General features: G+C 44.5%; 2 protein-coding genes across 5 annotated transcripts; one reads left to right on the top strand and one right to left on the bottom strand.

Annotated features, from left to right (window-relative positions):
- Positions 1 to 2,925: 2,925 nt before the first annotated feature.
- On the top strand, positions 2,926 to 12,923 carry LOC112231189 (cell division cycle protein 23 homolog). Of its 2 annotated transcripts, none has more exons than XM_024397807.2 (16): positions 2,926 to 3,073; positions 3,327 to 3,399; positions 3,519 to 3,656; positions 3,839 to 3,881; positions 3,980 to 4,085; positions 5,096 to 5,228; positions 5,355 to 5,532; positions 5,627 to 5,718; positions 5,808 to 5,889; positions 6,112 to 6,265; positions 6,984 to 7,103; positions 7,232 to 7,307; positions 7,422 to 7,483; positions 7,571 to 7,649; positions 12,413 to 12,532; positions 12,661 to 12,923. In XM_024397807.2, exons 1-16 carry the CDS (start codon positions 2,967 to 2,969, stop codon positions 12,781 to 12,783), a joined length of 1,686 nt encoding a protein of 561 aa, XP_024253575.1. In that variant the 5' UTR covers positions 2,926 to 2,966; the 3' UTR covers positions 12,784 to 12,923. The 2 variants fall into 2 exon arrangements, with proteins under 2 accessions (XP_024253575.1, XP_024253574.1); XM_024397806.2 differs by having other exon boundaries at positions 2,927 to 3,073; positions 5,627 to 5,724.
- A 132-nt stretch (positions 12,924 to 13,055) lies between these two features.
- Positions 13,056 to 20,396, bottom strand: kif20a (kinesin family member 20A). Of its 3 annotated transcripts, none has more exons than XM_024397804.2 (17): positions 20,242 to 20,396; positions 18,936 to 19,132; positions 17,565 to 17,690; positions 17,338 to 17,457; positions 17,095 to 17,233; positions 16,789 to 16,964; positions 16,595 to 16,694; positions 16,199 to 16,411; positions 15,899 to 16,085; positions 15,550 to 15,693; positions 15,265 to 15,433; positions 15,023 to 15,169; positions 14,698 to 14,940; positions 14,381 to 14,612; positions 14,182 to 14,273; positions 13,933 to 14,070; positions 13,056 to 13,756 (listed from the first exon to the last, which is right to left on the bottom strand). In XM_024397804.2, the coding sequence occupies exons 2-17, from the start codon at positions 19,116 to 19,118 to the stop codon at positions 13,418 to 13,420; spliced, it is 2,748 nt and encodes a 915-aa protein (XP_024253572.1). In that variant the 5' UTR covers positions 19,119 to 19,132; positions 20,242 to 20,396; the 3' UTR covers positions 13,056 to 13,417. The 3 variants fall into 3 exon arrangements, with proteins under 3 accessions (XP_024253572.1, XP_024253571.1, XP_024253573.1); XM_024397803.2 differs by having other exon boundaries at positions 18,936 to 19,159; positions 20,242 to 20,392; XM_024397805.2 differs by having other exon boundaries at positions 18,936 to 19,145; positions 20,242 to 20,385.
- Positions 20,397 to 20,952: the final 556 nt, after the last annotated feature.

Genomic DNA, 20,952 nt, shown 5'->3' with positions numbered 1-20,952 from the left:
CTACTAATATCTTGCTACACAACACACACTTAGTATTACTTTCTGAGCTACAGTATACATATCTTCCTGGCATATTACATCATTTATGAAGCAGGATAAGAAATTTTTGGACTCACTTGTGGTGGTGCGGCGGTCCTTCGGGGGCAAATTTTGTCATCAAAGAGAAAGATGCCGGACTTACAATTCCGAGTTGAATGACCGTTCAAAACCTATTTCCCCAGTTTGAGCTGTTTAGTCCCGACTTCCCAGCTGCAACGCTTGCAGTTAAACACTGTCACGGATTCCTTACAAACCACTCATTGTTGAAATTACGATCTCCAAATTGTTGTGTAATGTTTATGTCCAACGGCCGATGAGCACCGATATGTTTTATCTATATTTTCTCTTCATTATTTATCTTCATATGACAAGGATTTTTAAAATGTTTACCTTTATTTAACTTGGCAAGTCAGTTAAGAACAAATTCTTATTTTCAATGACAGCCTAGGAACAGTGGGTTAACTGCCTTGTTCAGGGGCAGAATGACAGATTTTTACCATGTCAGCTCAGGGATTCGATTTTGCAACCTTTTGATTACTAGTCCAACACTGTAACCACTAGGCTACCTGCCGCCCCAATTAAAAATGATTTGCCAGAAGACTTAATTCATGATGATGACTGCTAGCTAAGATTGTGAAAGTGAGTTGACATGATCAGTCCAATCAAAGCTACAGAACATATAAGTGATTTGACGTAATTTCTGTGGCCAATGACATTGAGCCTTCTTGGAAGGGCACTTCTAATGTGTCAGCACCCAAAGGGCTCACATTCTTGATGTCTACCCTTGCTAAAGGCGGGTGATGTAGTGTCCCCATGAGTGACAGAATACTGAGCCAATCACGGTGCAATGCTGAGCCAATCACGGTGCAATGCTCCTGTTTTCTGCTGGCCTGCCCCACCACCACAGAAAGCACTGAGGTAGGCTGGAACACCTGTATTTTGGAGCTGCCTGTTTGTATGCGGCTTTATTAACTCAATTATATATTCCTTTTTTTTACATTGTTTGCAAACTGATATATGACACGTATTAATGCCAAAATAACATGCAAAACAGGCAAGCCCCCCCCCAAAAATACTTAAACATATATTTTTCAAAAAGCCCCACCTGCCCTGAATGACAGGTCACCACTGGTCTGTGGAGAGATAGGCAATAAAAATTCCCACAAAAAGATAGCCAATAGCCAATAAAAATGTGTCTACAGAGATAGCCAATACAAATGTGTCTGCAGAGATAACCAATAGCCAATAAAAAGGGTTGCATGCACATGCAGCACAACATATTTAATAATTAGTAGGTCTATCAAACATGTCAGTCACTTTTTTCTCTCTCTTTCTTTCTTTCTTTCTGTCTTTCTTTCTTTCTTTCTTTCTTTCTTTCTTTCTGTCTGTACAAGGGTAGAGTAGTATGGTCCCAGCTGTTGTCTGTCCTCCCCAGCTCTCCCAGAGGAGGCTCCCAGGTAGAACCATGCCGCTGCCACATGCCCCAACCCCAGGATCTGTGCTCCACATAGCAAACTACAGATTAGCAGCATGAGACACAATGGGCAAAACACACTCATGCAAGCTGTTATCATAGCAACAGTCTGTTCAGAAAGTGACAACGGCAAGGATGTTTTGCGTCATGTTTGCGCCTAAATGCAATATGATCTTGTTCAGTCAGCAATGTTGAGATGGCAAGTTGTGAAGGGACAATTCATGTGTACAATGCTGAAGGCACAGCATGAACAGGCACAACAGGAGTATGTGTACCTTGCCATTTAAGCTCTCTGTCCTCAATGCAAGGTCCAATCAATGTGCCAAGGCACATGTACTGGCACATTGATATCCCCTTGATTTGAGGACAGTTGTGCCTGTCAGATGCTTGCCCCTGTGAATTTTACATATGAATTGGCCCTTCACAACCTGCCATTTCAACATGTCTGGGACATAATGGTTAGTGTAGAGGGTAAACTGGTATTTTGTGAGTGATACCTCAATTGCTTGCTGTTTGTCAGTAGCTAGGTGACATCCAATTGGTGACACATTTTAATGCAAATATTCTAAAATCTGCATAAATAAAATATGCGCATTTTCCCACCGGAGATGTGTTTCCATTAAATTGACCTGTTGTCTAGAAAAGTATGTGCTTGATGACATGGTCCACATAAAAATGACTTTTGCGGTTCAATTGTTTTGTCATAAAACATTTAGCATTACATAGCTAATGTTTCTATTCTGGTATTGACATGTGGGCTCTAGACAACAGTTTGCAGATGCAGTGCATGTGTAGCCAACATGTTGAGATTATTATGGACAAAGATTCGTTTTATTTGTCAAATGGCAGCCAAGCATCGATCATCATAAGACCCTCGATATTTATTGGAAAGGTGCATCAAGCTCGTCACTGCACGTTCACCACCCTGTGAAGTTCATCATAATATATTTCATCTGTAGCCTAATAAAGGGCATGCTTTCCCAAATCCCAGTGGGAGAACCATACATGTCATCCCGTGACTCAAAACGTACTTTGATATTATCAACATTTGTCCATAAAATCGTTTGATTTGTCAACATTTGGAAAGTTTACAGACAAATGTGCTGTTTCCATCAGGCCTGTCATAATTTGTTTTATTCCACATACTGGAAACCTAATTAGCTGTCTTGACAGTACTGTAGCGAAATGCATCGTGTTCTGTGGTACAGGCTGCCACCCTCTGGATAAATTCTGAACTGCATTGTAGTTGATTTCCATCTCACTTAAAAATATTTAGGTAGCCTATTCTAAGAAGACTTCAAGTCATTTCTAAAACTTTGTTACATTGTAAAGAATAATTTCAGGTAAACAGCTGAAAAGCTATTAAATATCGAAAAATATCTATAAATCGATTAGCTCTAATGCTGTCCAATCGCGACTTGTGTTTTTATGACGTACAATCAAGGTATGAAAAATGGCGGCCTTGTGTAGTGAGTTTGGCGATTTAGTTCAAATAAAAAAACAGTTGATCTCTGTGATATCGCTTTGTAAAGAAAGAGGACTTGTACATAGCGTGAAATGGTAATTAGCTCTATTCCTGATGTTATGATCATTGTATTTATTTCAGTGAAGAATAGCTTCCGTTGGTGAACTCATAGTGGTTAGCTTGCTAATGCTAACGATTAACTTGCAAGTTTTGTCAAATCTTGCTTATTTTTTTTCAGACCGGTTCAGGCTCTTATTTTCTTAATACAGGTTCATATTGAAGTTGATAAAACATCGCGTTAACTACGTCAGTGATATCACCGATGGTTGTATGACATTTTTATTTTAGGGCTTCAGAGTTGGCATTTGCCTTGGACCCCCTTCCCAAGAATGAATTACCTCCATCGGCAACTTTTACTGAGGTTTGTGGCTAAAGATGTTTTCCTTGTTAATGCATGAACATGTTGCTTATGTTTTTGAATTGGAGGCCATTTGAGTGATATGTACAATCGCTGTTACCTCTCTGTCATCCTGGTTGTAGGAGGATGCTCAGGACATGGATGCTCTTGGCCTGGCCAAGTCCTACTTTGACCTGAAAGAGTATGACCGTGCTGCCTACTTCCTTCGCGGCTGCCGCAGCCAGAAAGCATACTTCCTGTACATGTACTCTCGCTATCTGGTGAGATGGTGTTTCAGCAATCACAGCAACATCACCTCTAGAAATCTAGTTGTCACAATGGGAATAGAGACAATACAATTGTCCTGAATACTTGCAACTCCTCGATGGGGGCCATCCAATGTAGCCTGTCATTTAAGGGATGTTGTCAAATTCTGACACTCATCTGCTTCCTTGGTTTCCAGTCTGGAGAAAAGAAGAAAGATGATGAGACTGTGGACAGCTTGGGTGAGGAGCTAAGCTTTCTTTGACACCAAAATCAAATGGTGTCTCAAGACAGTTCAATGCCTTGATTGGTTGTTTTTGCCTGCTGTGATTGGCTGCAGGGCCTCTGGAGAAAGGTCAGGTGCGTAACGAGGCTCTGCGGGAGCTGAGGGTGGAGCTGAGTAAGAAGCACAGTGCTGGAGAGCTGGACGGATTCACTCTGTACCTGTAAGCACCTCGCACTATCACACACACTCAAATCAAAATAAAATGTTATTTGTCACATGTGCTGGCCTTACAGTGAAATGCTTACTTTACAAGCCCTTAACCAACAATGCTTTAAAAATTAAGTGTTAAGTAAAAGAAAATGAAAGTAACCAATAATTAAACAGCAGCAGTAAAATAACAAGGGAGGCTATACCAGTACAGAGTCAATGTGTGGGGGCACCGGTTAGTTGAGATAATATGCACATGTAGGTAGAGTTAAAGTGACTATGCATAGATTATAACCAGAGAGTAGCAGCAGAGTAGAAGAGGGGTCTGGTTAGACCTTTGATTAGCTGTTCAGGAGTCTTATGGCTTGAGGTGTAGAAGCTGTTAAGAAGCCTTTTGGAGCTTGACTTGTCGCTCCGGTACCGCTTGCCTTGCGGTAGGAGAGCGAACAGACTGACTAGGGTGGCTGGAGTCTTGGACAATTTTTAGGGCCTTCCTCTGACACTGCATGATATTGAGGTCCTGGATGACAGGAAGCTTAGCCCCAGTGACGTACTGGGCCGTAGACCCAACCCTCTGTAGTGGCTTGCAGTCGGAGGCCGAGTAGTTTCCATACCAGGCAGTGATGCAACCCGTCAGGATGCTCTCGATGGTGCAGCTGAGGATCTGAGGACCCATATACAACCTTTTCAGTCCCCTGAGGGGGAATAGGCCTTGTTGTGCCCTCTTCACAACTATCTTAGTGTGTTTGGACCATGATAGTTTGTTGGTGATGTGAACATAGTTTGTTGGTGATGTGAACACCAAGGAACTTGAAACTCTCAACCTGCTCCACTACAGCCCCGCCGATGAGCATGGGGGCGTGCTCGGTCCTCTTTTTCCTGTAGTCCACAATCATCTCCTTTGTCTTGATCACATTGAGGGAGAGGTTGTTGTCCTGGCACCACACGACCAGGTCTCTGACGACCTCCCCCATATACGTGTACAGTGAGTCTTTAACCTCACAAACCTGCGCGTGTGTGCAGGTATGGGGTGGTTCTGCGGAAGCTGGATCTACTGAAGGAGGCGGTAGATGTGTTTGTGGAGGCGACCCATGCCCTACCTCTACACTGGGGAGCGTGGCTGGAGCTCTGTAACCTCATCACCAACATTGACATGGTAATACTCGCACAGATAATTTCTCCTCTGTACCTACTACAGTGGTTCCCAGATCTACTGGACTACATTACATGTCAATGAACATATAGAATATTACAATGATATACTTGTGGCTCCTCTTGTCAGCTGAAGTCCCTGTCTCTGCCAGACTGCTGGATCAGAGACTTCTTCATAGCCCACATGTACACAGAGCTGCAGATGATCAAAGAGGCCCTGCAGAAATACCAGAGTCTGATTGAGTCCGGCTTCTCCAAGAGCACGTATATCGTCTCACAGATTGCTGTGGCCTACCACAACATCCGAGGTCTGTCAAGTCAATAAAGTAATAAGAAGAAACATTCTGCTAGGTATTTTCTTTCCTCTATTCAGTTTCACACCTATGCTTTTCTTTGTCCTAGATATTGACCAGGCTCTGGCTCTGTTCAATGAGTTGCGGGAGCAGGATCCCTTTCGCATTGAGAACATGGACACGTTCTCCAACCTGCTATACGTCCGTGTGAGACCCCACTTAATTGACTGTCTCCATCTGTCGGGCTCTGTCTTTATGAACATGTCTGACTGTCTGTTGTGTTTCCACAGAGCATGAAGCCAGAGCTCAGCTACCTGGCCCACAACCTGGTGGGGATAGACAAGTACAGGGTAGAAACCTGCTGTGTCATCGGTAAGGACTCTGCCACTACACAGCTAAACAGGACTGGGAAAAAAAGAAAGCAGGACGGAAAACCACACCTCTTCTCAAGTCAAAGCCGGACATAAACCCCCAGAACTGTTTACTATGTTCAGTAATCACAGACAGACCTTTCAAGACTTAAGAAGTACAACCAACTCTACCTACAAGTGATATGTTATGTTTCTAATGAGTGCATGCTGTCTGTGTGTGTAGGGAACTACTACAGCCTGCGGTCGCAGCATGAAAAGGCAGCCCTGTACTTCCAGAGGGCTCTGAAGCTGAACCCTCGCTGCCTGGGGGCCTGGACTCTGATGGGCCATGAGTACATGGAGATGAAGAACACCTCCGCTGCCATCCAGGCCTACAGGTCAGACTGACACTCCACTATGGCCCGCTGCCCCAGGCCAACAGGTCAGACTGACACTCCACTATGGCCCGCTGCCCCAGGCCTACAGGTCAGACTGACACTCCACTATGGCCCGCTGCCCCAGGCCTACAGGTCAGACTGACACTCCACTATGGCCCGCTGCCCCAGGCCTACAGGTCAGACTGACACTCCACTATGGCCCGCTGCCCCAGGCCTACAGGTCAGACTGACACTCCACTATGGCCCGCTGCCCCAGGCCTACAGGTCAGACTGACACTCCACTATGGCCCGCTGCCCCAGGCCTACAGGTCAGACTGACACTCCACTATGGCCCGCTGCCCCAGGCCTACAGGTCAGACTGACACTCCACTATGGCCCGCTGCCCCAGGCCTACAGGTCAGACTGACACTCCACTATGGCATGGCTTAGAGCTGGGACAATAAACCAAAAAATTATGGATACTGACCGACCCAGTGATTTATCGTGGACATCTTAGTGATATCGATAGTAACGATAAGTCGTTTTTACTTGAGAAATGTGAAGTTTGCTAGGGCTATTTCAAACAATTTATAGCTACAACATTCAAAATAGTAGATGTTTTAAGGGAAATATAAAGAAAAAACTGGTGCACACCACACTGGTATTCCTGATTCTATGGGTCTGAGAGAGTTGTGCTCCATGGTTTTCTATTTCTGTGTATGTTTTCTTTGTTGATCAGGCACGCTATAGAGGTGAACAAACGAGACTACCGTGCCTGGTATGGCCTGGGACAGACCTATGAGATCCTCAAGATGCCATTCTATTGTCTTTACTACTATCGAAAGGCCCACCAGCTCAGGTGTGTGTTTGAGTAAAAACCAAGGTAGAGGGTTCTGTTGTCAGTGGGTGCTTGGTATCGTGTAGTAAAGCCTATTACCAAATCCTTACATACTGTAGTGTGAATGACGTGTCACCTGTGGCCCTCAGGCCCAATGACTCTCGTATGCTGGTTGCTTTGGGAGAGAGCTACGAGAAACTCTCACAGCACGTCGAGGCAAAGAAGGTTAGCAACAGCAGCATTCTCTCTGCCATTATTTTAAATTTTCCTGTAGATTTGAATGTAATATTTGAACCACTGCTGTGATCTGTCATGAAGTTCTTCTTCCTTTTTGTCCAGTGTTACTGGAGGGCGTACACTGTGGGGGACGTGGAGAGAATGGCTCTACTGAAACTGGCAAAGTATGGACATCAAAGCATGTATATGTGTGGTTCACCTAATGCTGTGTTGAGACTTTTATATTCCCTAATACATATGTATGTTGACAGACTTCACGAGCAGCTTAATGAGTCTGACGATGCGGCCCAGTGTTACATCATCTACATCCAAGACATCTTCTCCTGTGGGGTGAGCAACCCAACGGTCCTCTGTGTGTTTTATTTATATGTACATATACATACATACATACATACAGTGGGGCAAAAGTATTTAGTCAGCCACCAATTGTGCAAGTTCTCCCACTTAAAAAGATGAGGCCTCTAATTTTAATCATAGGTACACTTCAACTATGACAGACAAAATGAGAAGGAAAAAAAATCCAGAAAATCACATTGTAGGATTTTTAATGAATTTATTTGCAAATTATGGTGGAAAATAAGTATTTGGTCAATAACAAAAGTTTATCTCAATACTTTGTTATATACCCTTTGTTGGCAATGACAGAGGTCAAAAGTTTTCTGTAAGTCTTCACAAGGTTTTCACACACTGTTGCTGGTATTTTGGCCCATTCCTCACTGCTCTAGAGGAGATCTGCATGGATGTTTTGTGGCTGTTGCTGGGCAACGCAGACTTTCAACTCCCTCCAAAGATTTTCTATGGGGTTGAGATCTGTAGACTGGCTAGGCCACTCCAGGACCTTGAAATGCTTCTTACGAAGCCACTCCTTCGTTGCCCGGGCGGTGTGTTTGGGATCATTGTCATGCTGAAAGACCCAGCCACGTTTCATCTTCAATGCCCTTGCTGATGGAAGGAGGTTTTCACTCCAAATCTCACGATACATGGCCCCATTCATTCTTTCCTTTACACGGATCAGTCGTCCTGGTCCCTTTGCAGAAAAACAGCCCCAAAGCATGAAGTTTCCACCCCCATGCTTCACAGTAGGTATGGTGTTCTTTCGATGCAACTCAGCATTCTTTGTCCTCCAAAACACGACAAGTTAATTTTTTGGTAAAAACTCATATTTATGTTTCATCTGACCATATGACATTCTCCCAATCTTCTTCTGGATCATCCAAATGCTCTCTAGCAAACTTCAGACGGGCTTGGGCATGTACTGGCTTAAGCAGGGGGACACGTCTGGCACTGCAGGATTTGAGTCCCTGGCGGCGTGGTGTGTTACTGATGGTAGGCTTTGTTACTTTGGTCCCAGCTCTCTGCAGGTCATTCACTAGGTCTCCCCGTGTGGTTCTGGGATTTTTTGCTCACCGTTCTTGTGATCATTTTGACCCCACGGCGTGAGATCTTGCGTGGAGCCCCAGATCGAGGGAGATTATCAGTGGTCTTGTATGTCTTCCATTTCCTAATAATTGCTCCCACAGTTGATTTCTTCAAACCAAGCTGCTTACCTATTGCAGATTCAGTCTTCCCAGCCTGGTGCAGGTCTACAATTTTGTTTCTGGTGTCCTTCGACAGCTCTTTGGTCTTGGCCATAGTGGAGTTTGGAGTGTGACTGAGGTTGTGGACAGGTGTCTTTTTATACTGATAACAAGTTCAAACAGGTGCCATTAATACAGGTAACGAGTGGAGGACAGAGGAGCCTCTTAAAGAAGAAGTTACAGGTCTGTGAGAGCTAGAAATCTTGCTTGTTTGTAGGTGACCAAATACTTATTTTCCACCATAACTTGCAAATAAATTCATTAAAAATCGTTGAAAAAATTTCTGCTAATTTTGTCTGTCATAGTTGATGTGTACCTATGATGAAAATTACAGGCCTCTCTCATCTTTTTAAGTGGGAGAACTTGCACAATTGGTGGTGGACTAAATACTTTTTTGCCCCACTGTATATATACTATATTATATATTTTTTTTAATCAAACACGCATTACCAGTCAAAAGTTTGGACACAGCTACTCATTCAAAGGTTTTTCTTTATATTTATGATTTTCTACATTGTAGAATAATAGTGAAGACATAAACTAAGAAATAACACAGAAGGAATCAAGTAGTAACCAAAAAAGTGTTAAACAAATCAAAATATTTAATATTCTTCAAAGTAGCCTTGATGACAGCTTTGCACACTCTTGGCATTCTCTCAACCAGCTTCATGAGGAAAGCTTTTCCAATAGTCTTGAAGGAGTTCCCACATATGTTGAGCACTTGTTGACTGCTTTTCCGTAACTCTGCGGTCCAACACATCCCAAACCATCTCAATTGTGTTGTGGTCGGGTGATTGTGGACACCAGGTCATCTGATGCAGCACTCCATCACTCTTCTTATTGGTCAAATAGTTCTTACACAGCCTGGAGGTGTGTTTTGGGTCATTGTCCTGTTGAAAAACTAATTATAGTCCCACTAAGCGCAAACCAGATGGGATGGTGTATTGCTGCAGAATACTGTGGTAGCCATGCTGGTTAAGTGTGCCTTGAATTCTAAATAAATCACAGACAGTATCACCAGCAAAGCACCATCACACCTCCTCCTTCATGCTTCATGGTGGGAACCACCCATGCGGAGATCATCTGTTCACCTACTCTGCTTCTCACCAAAAAGTTTCTTCACCAAAAATCGCAAATTTGGACTCATCAGACCAAAGGACAGATTTCTACTGGTCTAATGTCCATTGCTTGTGTTTCTTGGCCCAAGCAAGTCTCTTCTTATTATTGGTGTCCTTTAGTAGTGGTTTCTTTGCAGCAAATCGACCATGAAGGCCTGATTCATGCAGTCTCCTATGAACAGTTGATGTTGAGATGTGTCTGTTACTTGAACTCTGAAGCATTTATTTGGGCTGCAATTTCTGAGGCTAGTAACTAATGAACTTATCCTCTGCAGCAGAGGTAACTCTGTGTCTTCCTTTCCTGTGGCGGTCCTCATGAAAGACAGATTCATCATAGCGCTTGATGGTTTTTGTGACTGCACTTGAAGAAACTTTAAAAGTTCTTGAACCTTTCTGGATTGACTGACCTTCATGTCTTAATGATGGACTGTAGTCTCTCTTTGCTTATTTGAGCTGTTCTTGCCATAATTTGGACTTGGTCTTTTACCAAACACTTTTTGGGTTACTACATTCCATATGTGTAATTTTTTAAAATTTGGATGTCTTCACTATTTTTCTACAATGAAGAAAATGGTAAAAATAAACCCTTGAATGAGTAGGTGTGTCCAAACTTTCGACTGGTACTGGGACATTTAATTTTTTTTGCATTGTTATTATGAGGTTATTATGAGGTTATTGTGTGTAGATTGATGAAAAAAATGATTTAATCAATTTTTTGAATAAGGCTGTAATGTAACAAAGTGGAAAAAGTCAAGGGGTCTGAATACTCTGTTTTACAGTTTAGAAATTAAAGGACTTTGTATTTAGTCACCCCGTTTTGAAGTTGTCATAAGTATTTGGACAAATTCACTTATAGTGTGTTCAGTATGGTATTTGGTCACATTCCTAGAATGCAATGGCTACATTATATTAAACTAGTGGCTCTACAAGCTTGTTGGATCCATTTGCACTTTGTTTTGGATTATGTTGTGCCCACTAGAAATTAATGGTAAAAATGTATTGTCATTTCGGAGTAACTTTTATTGTAAATAAGAATAGAATGTTTCTGAACACTTCTACATTTTGTGGTTACTACCAGGATTGTGGATAATGATAGGTGAGAAAGTTAGAGACATAAATATCATACCCCCAAGAAAAACATTCCGTTATTGGTTATGGTGAGAGGTTAGCATGTTTCGGGGGCATTATCTTTGCATCTGTAGCCAGGTTTGTGCGGGATGACGTAGTGTACATAAAAAGGACTTTTGAGGTTAAATTTTAATATACCAAATAATTTACAACTCTGATGGTTTTGTCACACAAAATGTTGTGTTTATATAGCCCACTCTGGTCTTGGCATGTTGCGCTCTAGCCAACAGCTCACAAAGTAGGTTAGGCTACCGACATGAGATTTTTATGGGAAAAACAAGTGAGATTATTTGTCAGACAGCAGCCAAGCATTGATCATCATGTCACCAGAATAAGACCCTCTATTTACTGAAAAGGAGCATCAAGCTCCTCGCAGTGCACTTTCACCACCCTGTGAAGTTTTATAAGTAATTTCATCTGGAATCTAATAAACGTTGTGCTTACCGGGGTCGTAGTGGGAGGATCACACTCCATATTACGTGACAGACACAAAGATCCCTCCTTGTCTAGTGTCTTTTAATTTTCCTGACATTTTGCTGTTTCCATCAGGCCTGTCATGACTATTTTTATCAGAGTTCACGCTCATAAAGGTTGGATGGAAACCTGGTCAGTAACTTTCTCACCCATCATGGTAGCATCCACGTTGTAACAAATAACATTTTATTTGAAGTGTTGAGAAACATATTTTATTCTTATTTAGAATAAAAGTTACTCCAAAATGACACATTATTTACCATTCATTTCTATTGGGCACATCATAATCAAAAACAACAAAGCGCAAATGCATCCAACAAGTTTGTCGTCACAAGCTTAATGTAGTCAGTGTGTGCTAGGAATATGGGACCAAATCTGAACTTCTGACAATTTTATTCACAATAGGTGAATTTGTCCAAATATTTATGCCTTCAAATAGGGCAACTAGATACATATTTTACTGTTTAGAAATTAAAGTACTTTGTATGAAAATACCCTCAAATAAAAGGTAACATTGTGTACTGTCATTTTATCTCAAATCCAAAATGCTGGGTTATTGTATAGGTGTGTTTTTACCATTCAGTCAGTCTCTAGGACCAGTCCCGGCACAGCTGGGGGCATATTCATTACACCGATTCTGTTTAATAACGTTTATTCAAACTGAGAGACCTACCTGACTTTGTTCAATGGAAACTCGTTTTGCTCAGTTTGCTTCCGTTTTGGTTCAACTGTAAACAGTTTCCATAATGAATATGCACCTGGAGTTAGTGAAAAGTTAGTGCATATGTGCTTACAGGAGCAGCTGGAGCATGCAGAGGTGAGCACGGCCCTGCGTTACCTTGGCCAGTACTACTTCAAGAACAAACTTTATGAGGAGGCTTCACTGTGTGCCCAACGCTGCTGTGACTACAATGACGTAAGCATGTCCTCCAGTTGAATGTTGTTCATGGGAAAAAAGTGTCCATCTTATCAAAATATCTACATACACTACTGCTTGTCTGGTACTGTTGTCCAACCAGATGCATTTCTGGTGTCCCTCTACAGGCTCGTGAGGAAGGCAAGGCTCTACTCAGACAGATCTCCCAGGTCAGAGACCATATGGAGGCCTCTAACACCACCCCTGTTAGGAGGGTGTCTCCCCTCGATCTGTCCTCCTTTTCTCCCTGACACACCACCCTACTGGCTAGCTGAAAGCTCTGGGACAATCTGCCTTATCCTGTTGGTTCCATATACAGTTATGGTGAAGTAGTACTTCGTGCCATATTGAGGGAGACTGAATGTCTACCCTTATACATAATGTAAATATTTTCTGTGTATGTTTACATGTCGGTGCAGCAGTTGCCACCCTGCTTTTGAATATGAAAGAATTATCTGAACCACTGAGTCATTAAATCAATGGAAACTGCATGCTAATGTTACTTAGAATAAATTAATAAAAATAAAAAGATGTACAAGATTTTATTATAAATTTTACTGTTGCACCAAAGCATATTGAAAGACTGGACAAACATTGAAAGCAAAACCTTTACATTAGAGAATGCAATGTCTAATAGTAACAACTCTTAAAGCACTTTAGCAGGAGGTAATATGTGCATCAGTCCTCATTCAACCAGAATCTTGTAGCATTGTGTTTAATACTCAGGTATACCAGAGTCCACTACAAAAAGCAACTTTTGCATTCCTAAGGAAGACCACTTAGCAGTGCAGATACTGTAGTAACACTTGAAATAAAGTCATTTAAAAAAACAATTGCAAAATAGTACAGACTTACAATTGGTTTGCATAGCAGTAGAGGATGAAGTCAGCACTTGGTAACCCTGTACCTGCCAGAGGGGCCGGGACTTGGGGGAGGGGACTGTTGGCGGGAGCGAAGGATCCGTGAGTAGGGTGTGGTTTGAGGTTGTCCGTTTCGTGACGGGGTGTGTTGTGGGAAAAGGGAACGGAAGAAGTGGCGTTTCTCTGGGGGCTGGTTCTCAGCGTTGCCTGCTGCCCCACAGCCCCTCTTCTGACAGGAGCCGGGAGTAGCAGAGGCCGAGCCACAGGGGGGCATCTGACCCATCTGGGCCAGGGTCTCCGCCTTCCTCCTCAGGTCAGCCTTGACAAGCAGCAGGCCGTTCTGTAGCTCTACCAGGGTCTGGTCCTGAGGGAGAGGAGTGGACAGGGTGAGGGGTGGACAGGGCCTACGAAGTCTACATGCTTTTTCAAAGTGACAAACACCAACTAGTAGCAGCCCTCCCCTGCCTAGGATCACTAAGAACAAAGTGTTCCCCTCCCTTGCCTAGGAATGAAGTCCTATTGAATTCTATAGAGGTGTACCTGTTTGGCCAGTGTGTGGTCTGCAGTGGTGAGTGCATGGCGCAGCCTCTCCCCACCAGTGTTACGGCAGCATGCCCTCTCTCCAGACTGCAGGTTCAGACCCAGCCTCTGCAGGTCCAGACGCAACTGACGCAGGTTCTGCAGCAGAGGCACAAACATGTTAAAATCCTAGCAATGGTTATAGTGTTTAATACAAAAAGGTATGGGGGTAATGTGAGAGGAGACTACGCCCCTGGCTGGAGTACCGACCCTCTGGCCCTCCCCCAGCTTGCGGTCGGCAGCGTTGGTCAGGGCATCGCAGTGCTCTGGTGGTGTGAGCTGCCCCTGGACACGCCTCAGTTCTGGAAGAGAGTTACAGTTATAAAGACCCATGTCATTTGCCAATTAATCATCTAGACTTCCCTCGTTCCCACACTCCCGATTGTCCTGGTCCTCCCTCTCCTCTTACCTTGTGTTTTCTCCAGCAGCTCGGCACGACACTGGTCCAGCTCAGCCCTCACTCTGCTCAGCTCTCCTGTGGTTGTGGAGGCCAGGCGCTGGGAGCGACGGGGTGTGGGGCCCTCAGCCTCTCCTCCCAGGGCTAGGGGTGGGAAGAGGGGGAGTGGGGCTGGCTCTGCTAGGGACACACCTCCCTTTTTCTCCAGGGCTGCAGTCAGTGCCTCAATCTGTTCATCACGCTCCTAGGATGGGAGGGAAGGTGGAAAGGAATCAACCATCTGTAGCATAAAGACACTAACTTAATCTACAGACTGCCCTATCCCTCACCTCTATTTCCTGGTTGTAGTATCTCTTGAGGCTTTTCTGCAGGTTGTTGATCTTGTCCTCAAACCTCTCCTCCATCAGAGCCTTCTCTGTCTCCAGGGTCTGGCTGAAGTCCTTCTCCATGCCAGAGATGACCTCCATCATCTCAGAGAACACCTGCTCTCTGACGGTGGCCTCCAGCACCTCCTTCTCTTCCCGCTGCCTCTGCACCTCCCTCTTCAGTACCTCGATGGCCCGCAGCAGAGCCTGAACACAGCACAGACCCAGTCAGTCACCAAGAGCCAACACACACAAGTTGACATTTCATTCAGTGGGACGTAGGACATACATCTGAATCAAACATGGTGATGTCCCCATCTTCATCGCTGTCCTCGTCTTCCTCAATCAGAGTGCTGTCATTGGAGTGAGACCGGGGCTCCCGCAGCAGGGACAGGATGTAGGCCACTCGGGTTTTAGTGGACGGCCCATGGACCAGCTGAGAGAGGAGACGGACGACAGAGGTCACAACCACTGAATATTTCTCTGAAACCAAGGCTGTATTATTAACTGCAAGGTGAGAGCTGTTTGTACCTGTGTGGCGATGGCAGAGAACTTGAGGGCCTGTAGGGTCTCGTCGTAGGTGGAGGCACAGGGGTTGATGTTGACCACCATGCTGGAACGCCCGCGGCCGCAGAAGAAGCCCTGGAGAACCCGTGTCAGTTTACTGTCTCGGAACGGCACCACCTGAGGGGGTCGCGACCTGTAGGGACAGGAGAACGTGTCATCTGGACAGTACAATGCTGGGATGCATTTCATTTACCAGCATGTGATGAATTCCTCTTGTTTTAGATGTGTGTGTGTGTGTGTGTGTCCTACTTGTTGGTCTGGTTGTGCCTCAGAGCAGCGATACAGCGGCCCAGGGTGTGGAGGGAGGTGTTGATATTGTTGGCCTCCTTCATCCTCTCCTCGTTGCGCTGGTCCTTACAACGCTCTGAGCCAGCCAGGTCACAGACAGACAGCCTAGTGGGACAGAATCACTATTATACTAATGCCAGGTCACAGACAGACAGCCTAGTGGGACAGAATCACTCTCATACTAATGCTAGGTCACAGACAGCCTAGTGGGACAGAATCACTACTACCACCACCACCAACAACAATGTCAGATCAGAACACTCAGGATAAGACAGTGGGTTGGAGAATGAGAAGCCTGGATGGGACATACTCGCTGACGCGTGTGGCCTGGCCCTGGTTAGCCTCTGGGTGGACGTGCAGGATCCGGGTGGAGAAGATGCTGTGGCTGCGGCTGGAGTTGTGGTTGAGGTGAGTGCTGGCAAAGCTCTGGTTCCTCCGGCCAGCCCTGAGCACTCTCCAAGCCTCCTCTGCACTGCGGACCTGCACCCAGGTGAGATCTGCACAACACAAAAACAAAGGTCAGTAATGTGAATAAACTACAATGAAAAACATTAAGACTATCTACATATTAGATATCTACAAGCATGTTTTCTTAGTGAATGCTTGTTACCCTTGACGTAAGGGTTCCCCTGCTTGTCATCACTCAGCCGGAGGATGGCCCTCTTCTTAGGCTGCAGGCAGGGCGGAGCCTCAAGCAGGTCGTACAGGAACTCATTGTAGATCTCATAGAAGGAGACCCACACAGAGAACTGAACCCCCTCCTCCAGCTCCTCCCCTCTGCTGTGAGACAGGCTGTCTGGCTCCAGACATACACTGTCAGAGTCTGCTGGGAGACAAGGGCGTGTTGAGCAGTGACCATGCAACTCCAGGATTATACTCTACATACTACCAATGCCTATATAATAAAGCAGCGGTGTAAATGCTGTATAGGTATAACTCTAGACTTGGCTTCAGGGCCCACCAGGCGTCAGAGAGCAGAGTCATGTTACAGTCTGAATGCCCTCACCCTCTAGCTGGGTGGCAATGTGGCTGGTTATGGAGTGTCCACCAATGCCGCTGTCCCAGGTACTAGTGCCGCCTCGCATCCGAGAAGTCATGTCATCCTCCTGTGATAGAGAAGACACAAGGAGAGGAACGTGGCATCATGTGACTTAGTTAGACAAATGATTCCAGAGTGATTTGTGCTCCTGTTTCCCTCACCTCTTTGAGTAGAGCGTCTCTGCGGATCTCCTCAGCCCGGACCTCACCGGCATCCAGCTGGCGTACCTCCTGGTGGAGGACAGGCTTGAGGTTCATGGCCCCGTAGAGACGGCCCTGCAACTTCCTGAACAAAGACACCAAGGCCCGGGGCAGGAGGCCCGCCTCACGACCCACTCCTACAGGGGAAAGGTCGCATCAGTACTTTGTGGTACCTATCTCCACTGTATATTTAACAAACAGCTAAACCAAGATAGTGGAAATGTCTAGCTTTCTGTAAGTATTGGTTGTCACCAAGTAACATCTCACCCTGAATGGTGTAGGTCTTGCCAGAGTTGGTGACACCATATGTGTAGAGGAGCCGACTCTCTCCACGAAGCACGTCTCTCACCATCTCCTTCATGGTGCTCTCGAAGAAGTCCTGCTGTTTGGTCTCTGGACCAAAGATCTAGAGGTACATATGAAAAGACATCTGTGATCTGTGTATATTATAATGTAGTACGTGTCATAGTTGTCTTCTCTCAGGTCTTGTGTGAAGGTGAAACTGTTTACCTGTGAGAAGCTGAACTTGTGCATGCTCTGGGCGACTCCCCTCTCTGCACTCTTCATGTTCTGGGAGTCTTTGGGGGCTTTGAGCATCAGGCTCTCTTCGTTTTGCACACACACACAGCCCTGAAATGAGAAGAGGGGAAATAACACCCGTCTCACAAGTACTTCAAAGTTGACATGGAGAATAGGATGGGACGATAATATAATGGAATTTAGAGTGCAGACTGTACCTGTTCCTCTCCCCTTTCCTTCTCTCCCTCAGTCAGTGGGCGGATACGCAGAAACACCTTCACTTTGTCAGTGTTCCCCTCACCACCGCTGCCTTGTCTGATCACCCCAGGCTTTGCCAATGCTTTCTGAATATTGGAGGAAAGAAAGTGGTGATAATGCTGTTCATCACAGAACTGTTGAACATTTTTGTACTGTAGGCCCATCACTGATCCAGTGTATTAGGGAGCATTTGACCACGGACCCATTACGGATGCTGGCAATGAGGCAGTGATCGCTGAGATCCTTATTGAAAACAGCAGAGGTATATTTGGAGGGCAAGTTGGTCAGGATAATATCTATGGAGGGTGCCCATGTTTACAAATTTAGGGTTGTACCTGGTGGGTTCCTTGATAATTTGTGTGATTGAGGGCATCTAGTTTAGATTGTAGGACTGCTGGGGTGTTAAGCATATCCCAGTTTAAGTCACCTGACAGAACGAACTCTGACCATAAATGGGTGGCAATCAATTCATATATGGTGTCTAGGACACAGCTGGGAGCTGAGGGGGATCTATAACAGCCTGCAACAGTGAGACTTATTTCTGGAGATACACATTTTTCAAATTAGAAGCTCAAACTGTTTGGGCATAGACCTGGAAAGTATGACAGAACTTTGCAAGCTCTCTCTGCAATAGATTGCAACTCCTCCCCCTTTGGCAGTTCTATCTTGACGGAAAATGTTGTAGTTGGGTATGGAAATCTCAGAATTTTTGGTGGCCTTCCTAATCCAGGATCCAGACATGGCAAGGACAGCAGGGTTGGTGGAGTGTGCTAAAGCAGTGAGTAAAACAAACTTAGGGAGGAGGCTTCTGATAACATGCATGAAACCAAGGCTTTTTTGATTACAGAAGTCAACAAATGAGAGTGCCTGGGGACACACAGGGCCTGGTTTTACCTCCACATCACACGATGTACAGAGGAGTAGGATGAGGGTACGGCTAAAGGCTAGCAAAACTGGTCGTCTAGTGCGTTGGGGACAGAATAAAAGGATCAGATTTCTAGGGATGATAGAATAGATTCAGGGCATAATGTGCAGACAGGGGTATGGTGGGGTGCGGGTACAGTGGAGATAAGCCCAGGCACTGAGTGATAAGAGAGGTTGCATCTCTGGAAACGCTGGTTATACTGAGTGAGGTCACTGCATGTGGGACAAAAGAGGTATCTAAGGCATGTACAGTGGTACTAGGGGCTCCGCAGTAAACTAAAAACAATGATAATTATCCTATTAATATTACATTCACTGATAAACAAGTACTGGTAGGCCTGTAATAAAGGAACCATATGTGTCTCGAGTGCAGAGTGTTACGAGTTCTGTCAGAGCTAAGGCCTCACCTCTCTGATGGATGGCCGATGTTCTAGTCCAGGGGAGATGATGGAGATCTCAGGCAGAGTCACTTCGTTCAGTCGTTGTCCTACCAGGCCACCGATGTCAGCTGCCGTGGATTCAAACACAGCCATGCCCCCCTCCTCCTCGTCAGACAGGACTCCACATGGAGATGCCATAGACAACGCCATAACCTTTTGGGTGACTGAATTGAGATTCTGGGATCACAGAGCTGTCAAGAGTGAGTGAAATCTACATCAACACGTTTTCCAGGTTTACTAAAATGACTTTCATATGTAGAAAAGGGAGGAAGGGAAGCGCTGCTAAGGTACACAGTAGGTTTTGGTAGACAGAAGGAGCTCTTTGGTAAAAGGGGTAAATTGGTCATCAAAAAGAAAGGAGGACCAAGGAACTTAATGTAATTAAAATGCCATTTTTTGTAAGGCATTTTCAATGGAAATGTTCAACTGGTCTAGTATGTTCAATGGAAACATTGAACATGCCATACAAATACAGGCATTTGAATTCATTATATGAAGAGTGCCTTGGTCCTCCTTTTTGACATCTTTCATATGTATTTTACATTTTAGTCATTTAAAAACTTACAGTAAGTCCCCCATGGGAATCTAACCCACAACCCTGGCGGGTTATGCTCTACTGAGTTAAACATAGTCCCGTGTATCTTGTTACATGTAGGCAAGGGAACCTTGGATGACTCGAGGGGCCAAAGTTTGCTGGTCTGCAAAAGACTGGTGTTTATTCTAGAGGGTTAACTAGCCCAGTTTGGTTTTCAGATCTAAAAGTGGTTTAAAGTCAAAAGTCCCACCTCACGTATTAGATTGAGACACTTCCATGCCTCAATCCCAAATTAAAATGGTCATTACTGTTATTTTTAGACATCTGAATACATTAGCTACAGGGCTGCTGCTGCAGTGTTGAAAACGTGGCCAAAACTTTTGAACCAACATAAAGCAATCCATTGGCTGGCTTGGTGATTGGCAGGTACACGCAAACAGACTGACTGCTTTTGTTTAGCTAAACTGCCCCGGTAACTAACAGTTACCTAGCAAATCTTTTTTGAATTAAAATGTGTTGAATGTAATTTGCAAAAGAAAATACATTTGTAATGCGCTTTTCATTGTACAATAATATAATCAAATGCACTAACGTTACCTAGCAAGCGCTGATTAACGTTAGCAAAAACAAGATAACTTAACTGGCTTACATTCGCCATTTATCTAGCAAAAGTATTTCGCTTCAGGTAACGTTAGTTTCATCAAGTGAATGCTCTAATTCTAAAGTAAATCAAATTACCTCGTCAGTCGCGGTGAGTTATCTTCGTAAAAACGACCCTTTTAAACAGAAACAACTTGCTCTATCTAGCCATGAAATGCTACCTGACGATGCCCCTTGTTTTGTGCATAGACACTTCCCTCAAGGCGTCCACTGAATCAACCAATTCAAACATCGCGCTTCACGTGCACAACCAATCACAGGATAAAGGTTACGCAGACGCCGCACAGACATCGACCAATAGGAAGCGCGTAGCTACAGACAAATTACTAGACGAATGCGAATTTAGAAAGTGTTTATTTGATCATTTGAATGTTTTAGCTAGTTACGTGTGTGTTATTGTATATCTACAAATGTTCTTATATTGTTATCTAGCAAAATGCCATTGCATGGACCCTAGCCCTGGATTAAACATTATCCGGTTCCAGTCCAGGATGAGGTTTACATTTTGTTTAGTCAAAATTATAGAACTACTCTGTTATCTGTAGTTTAGTCTGTTCGGGGTCCGGGAAACTAGCCCTATACATCTATGGGGGGGAACTGCTGACAAACCAGTGACTGTAATTACAGAGCAAGCATACTGTGGGTACGCCACAATAGTAGCGATTCAGGTTTGAGCAGAAAACTCGAACCAGGCAGGCAGCATCCCTGTTGGTAAAGAATAAGCACACTGCCTTAAATGTCCTGACTCCCGACCTCTTGGTAGAATACTTCTTTTTTGTAATAGGGCGT

This window comes from Oncorhynchus tshawytscha, linkage group LG33 (genome assembly GCF_018296145.1).
Source record: "Oncorhynchus tshawytscha isolate Ot180627B linkage group LG33, Otsh_v2.0, whole genome shotgun sequence".
Taxonomy (NCBI): Eukaryota; Metazoa; Chordata; class Actinopteri; order Salmoniformes; family Salmonidae; genus Oncorhynchus; species Oncorhynchus tshawytscha.
This window is presented reverse-complemented; position numbering and strand designations above follow the sequence as displayed.

Bases quoted from the DNA above. Each gene is read 5' to 3' on its own strand.
- kif20a (XM_024397804.2), bottom strand. From the start codon at position 19,118: ATGGCGTTGTCTATGGCATCTCCATGTGGAGTCCTGTCTGACGAGGAG. The intron at 16,965-17,094 runs GTGAGATGTTAC...TTTCCCCTGTAG, and splicing joins CAAGACCTACACCATTCAGG to GAGTGGGTCGTGAGGCGGGC. The intron at 16,086-16,198 runs GTAACAAGCATT...TGTGTTGTGCAG, and splicing joins GGGGAACCCTTACGTCAAGG to ATCTCACCTGGGTGCAGGTC.
- LOC112231189 (XM_024397806.2), top strand. From the start codon at position 2,967: ATGGCGGCCTTGTGTAGTGAGTTTGGCGATTTAGTTCAAATAAAAAAA. The intron at 3,657-3,838 runs GTGAGATGGTGT...CTTGGTTTCCAG, and splicing joins ACATGTACTCTCGCTATCTG to TCTGGAGAAAAGAAGAAAGA. The intron at 7,650-12,412 runs GTGAGCAACCCA...ATGTGCTTACAG, and splicing joins AAGACATCTTCTCCTGTGGG to GAGCAGCTGGAGCATGCAGA.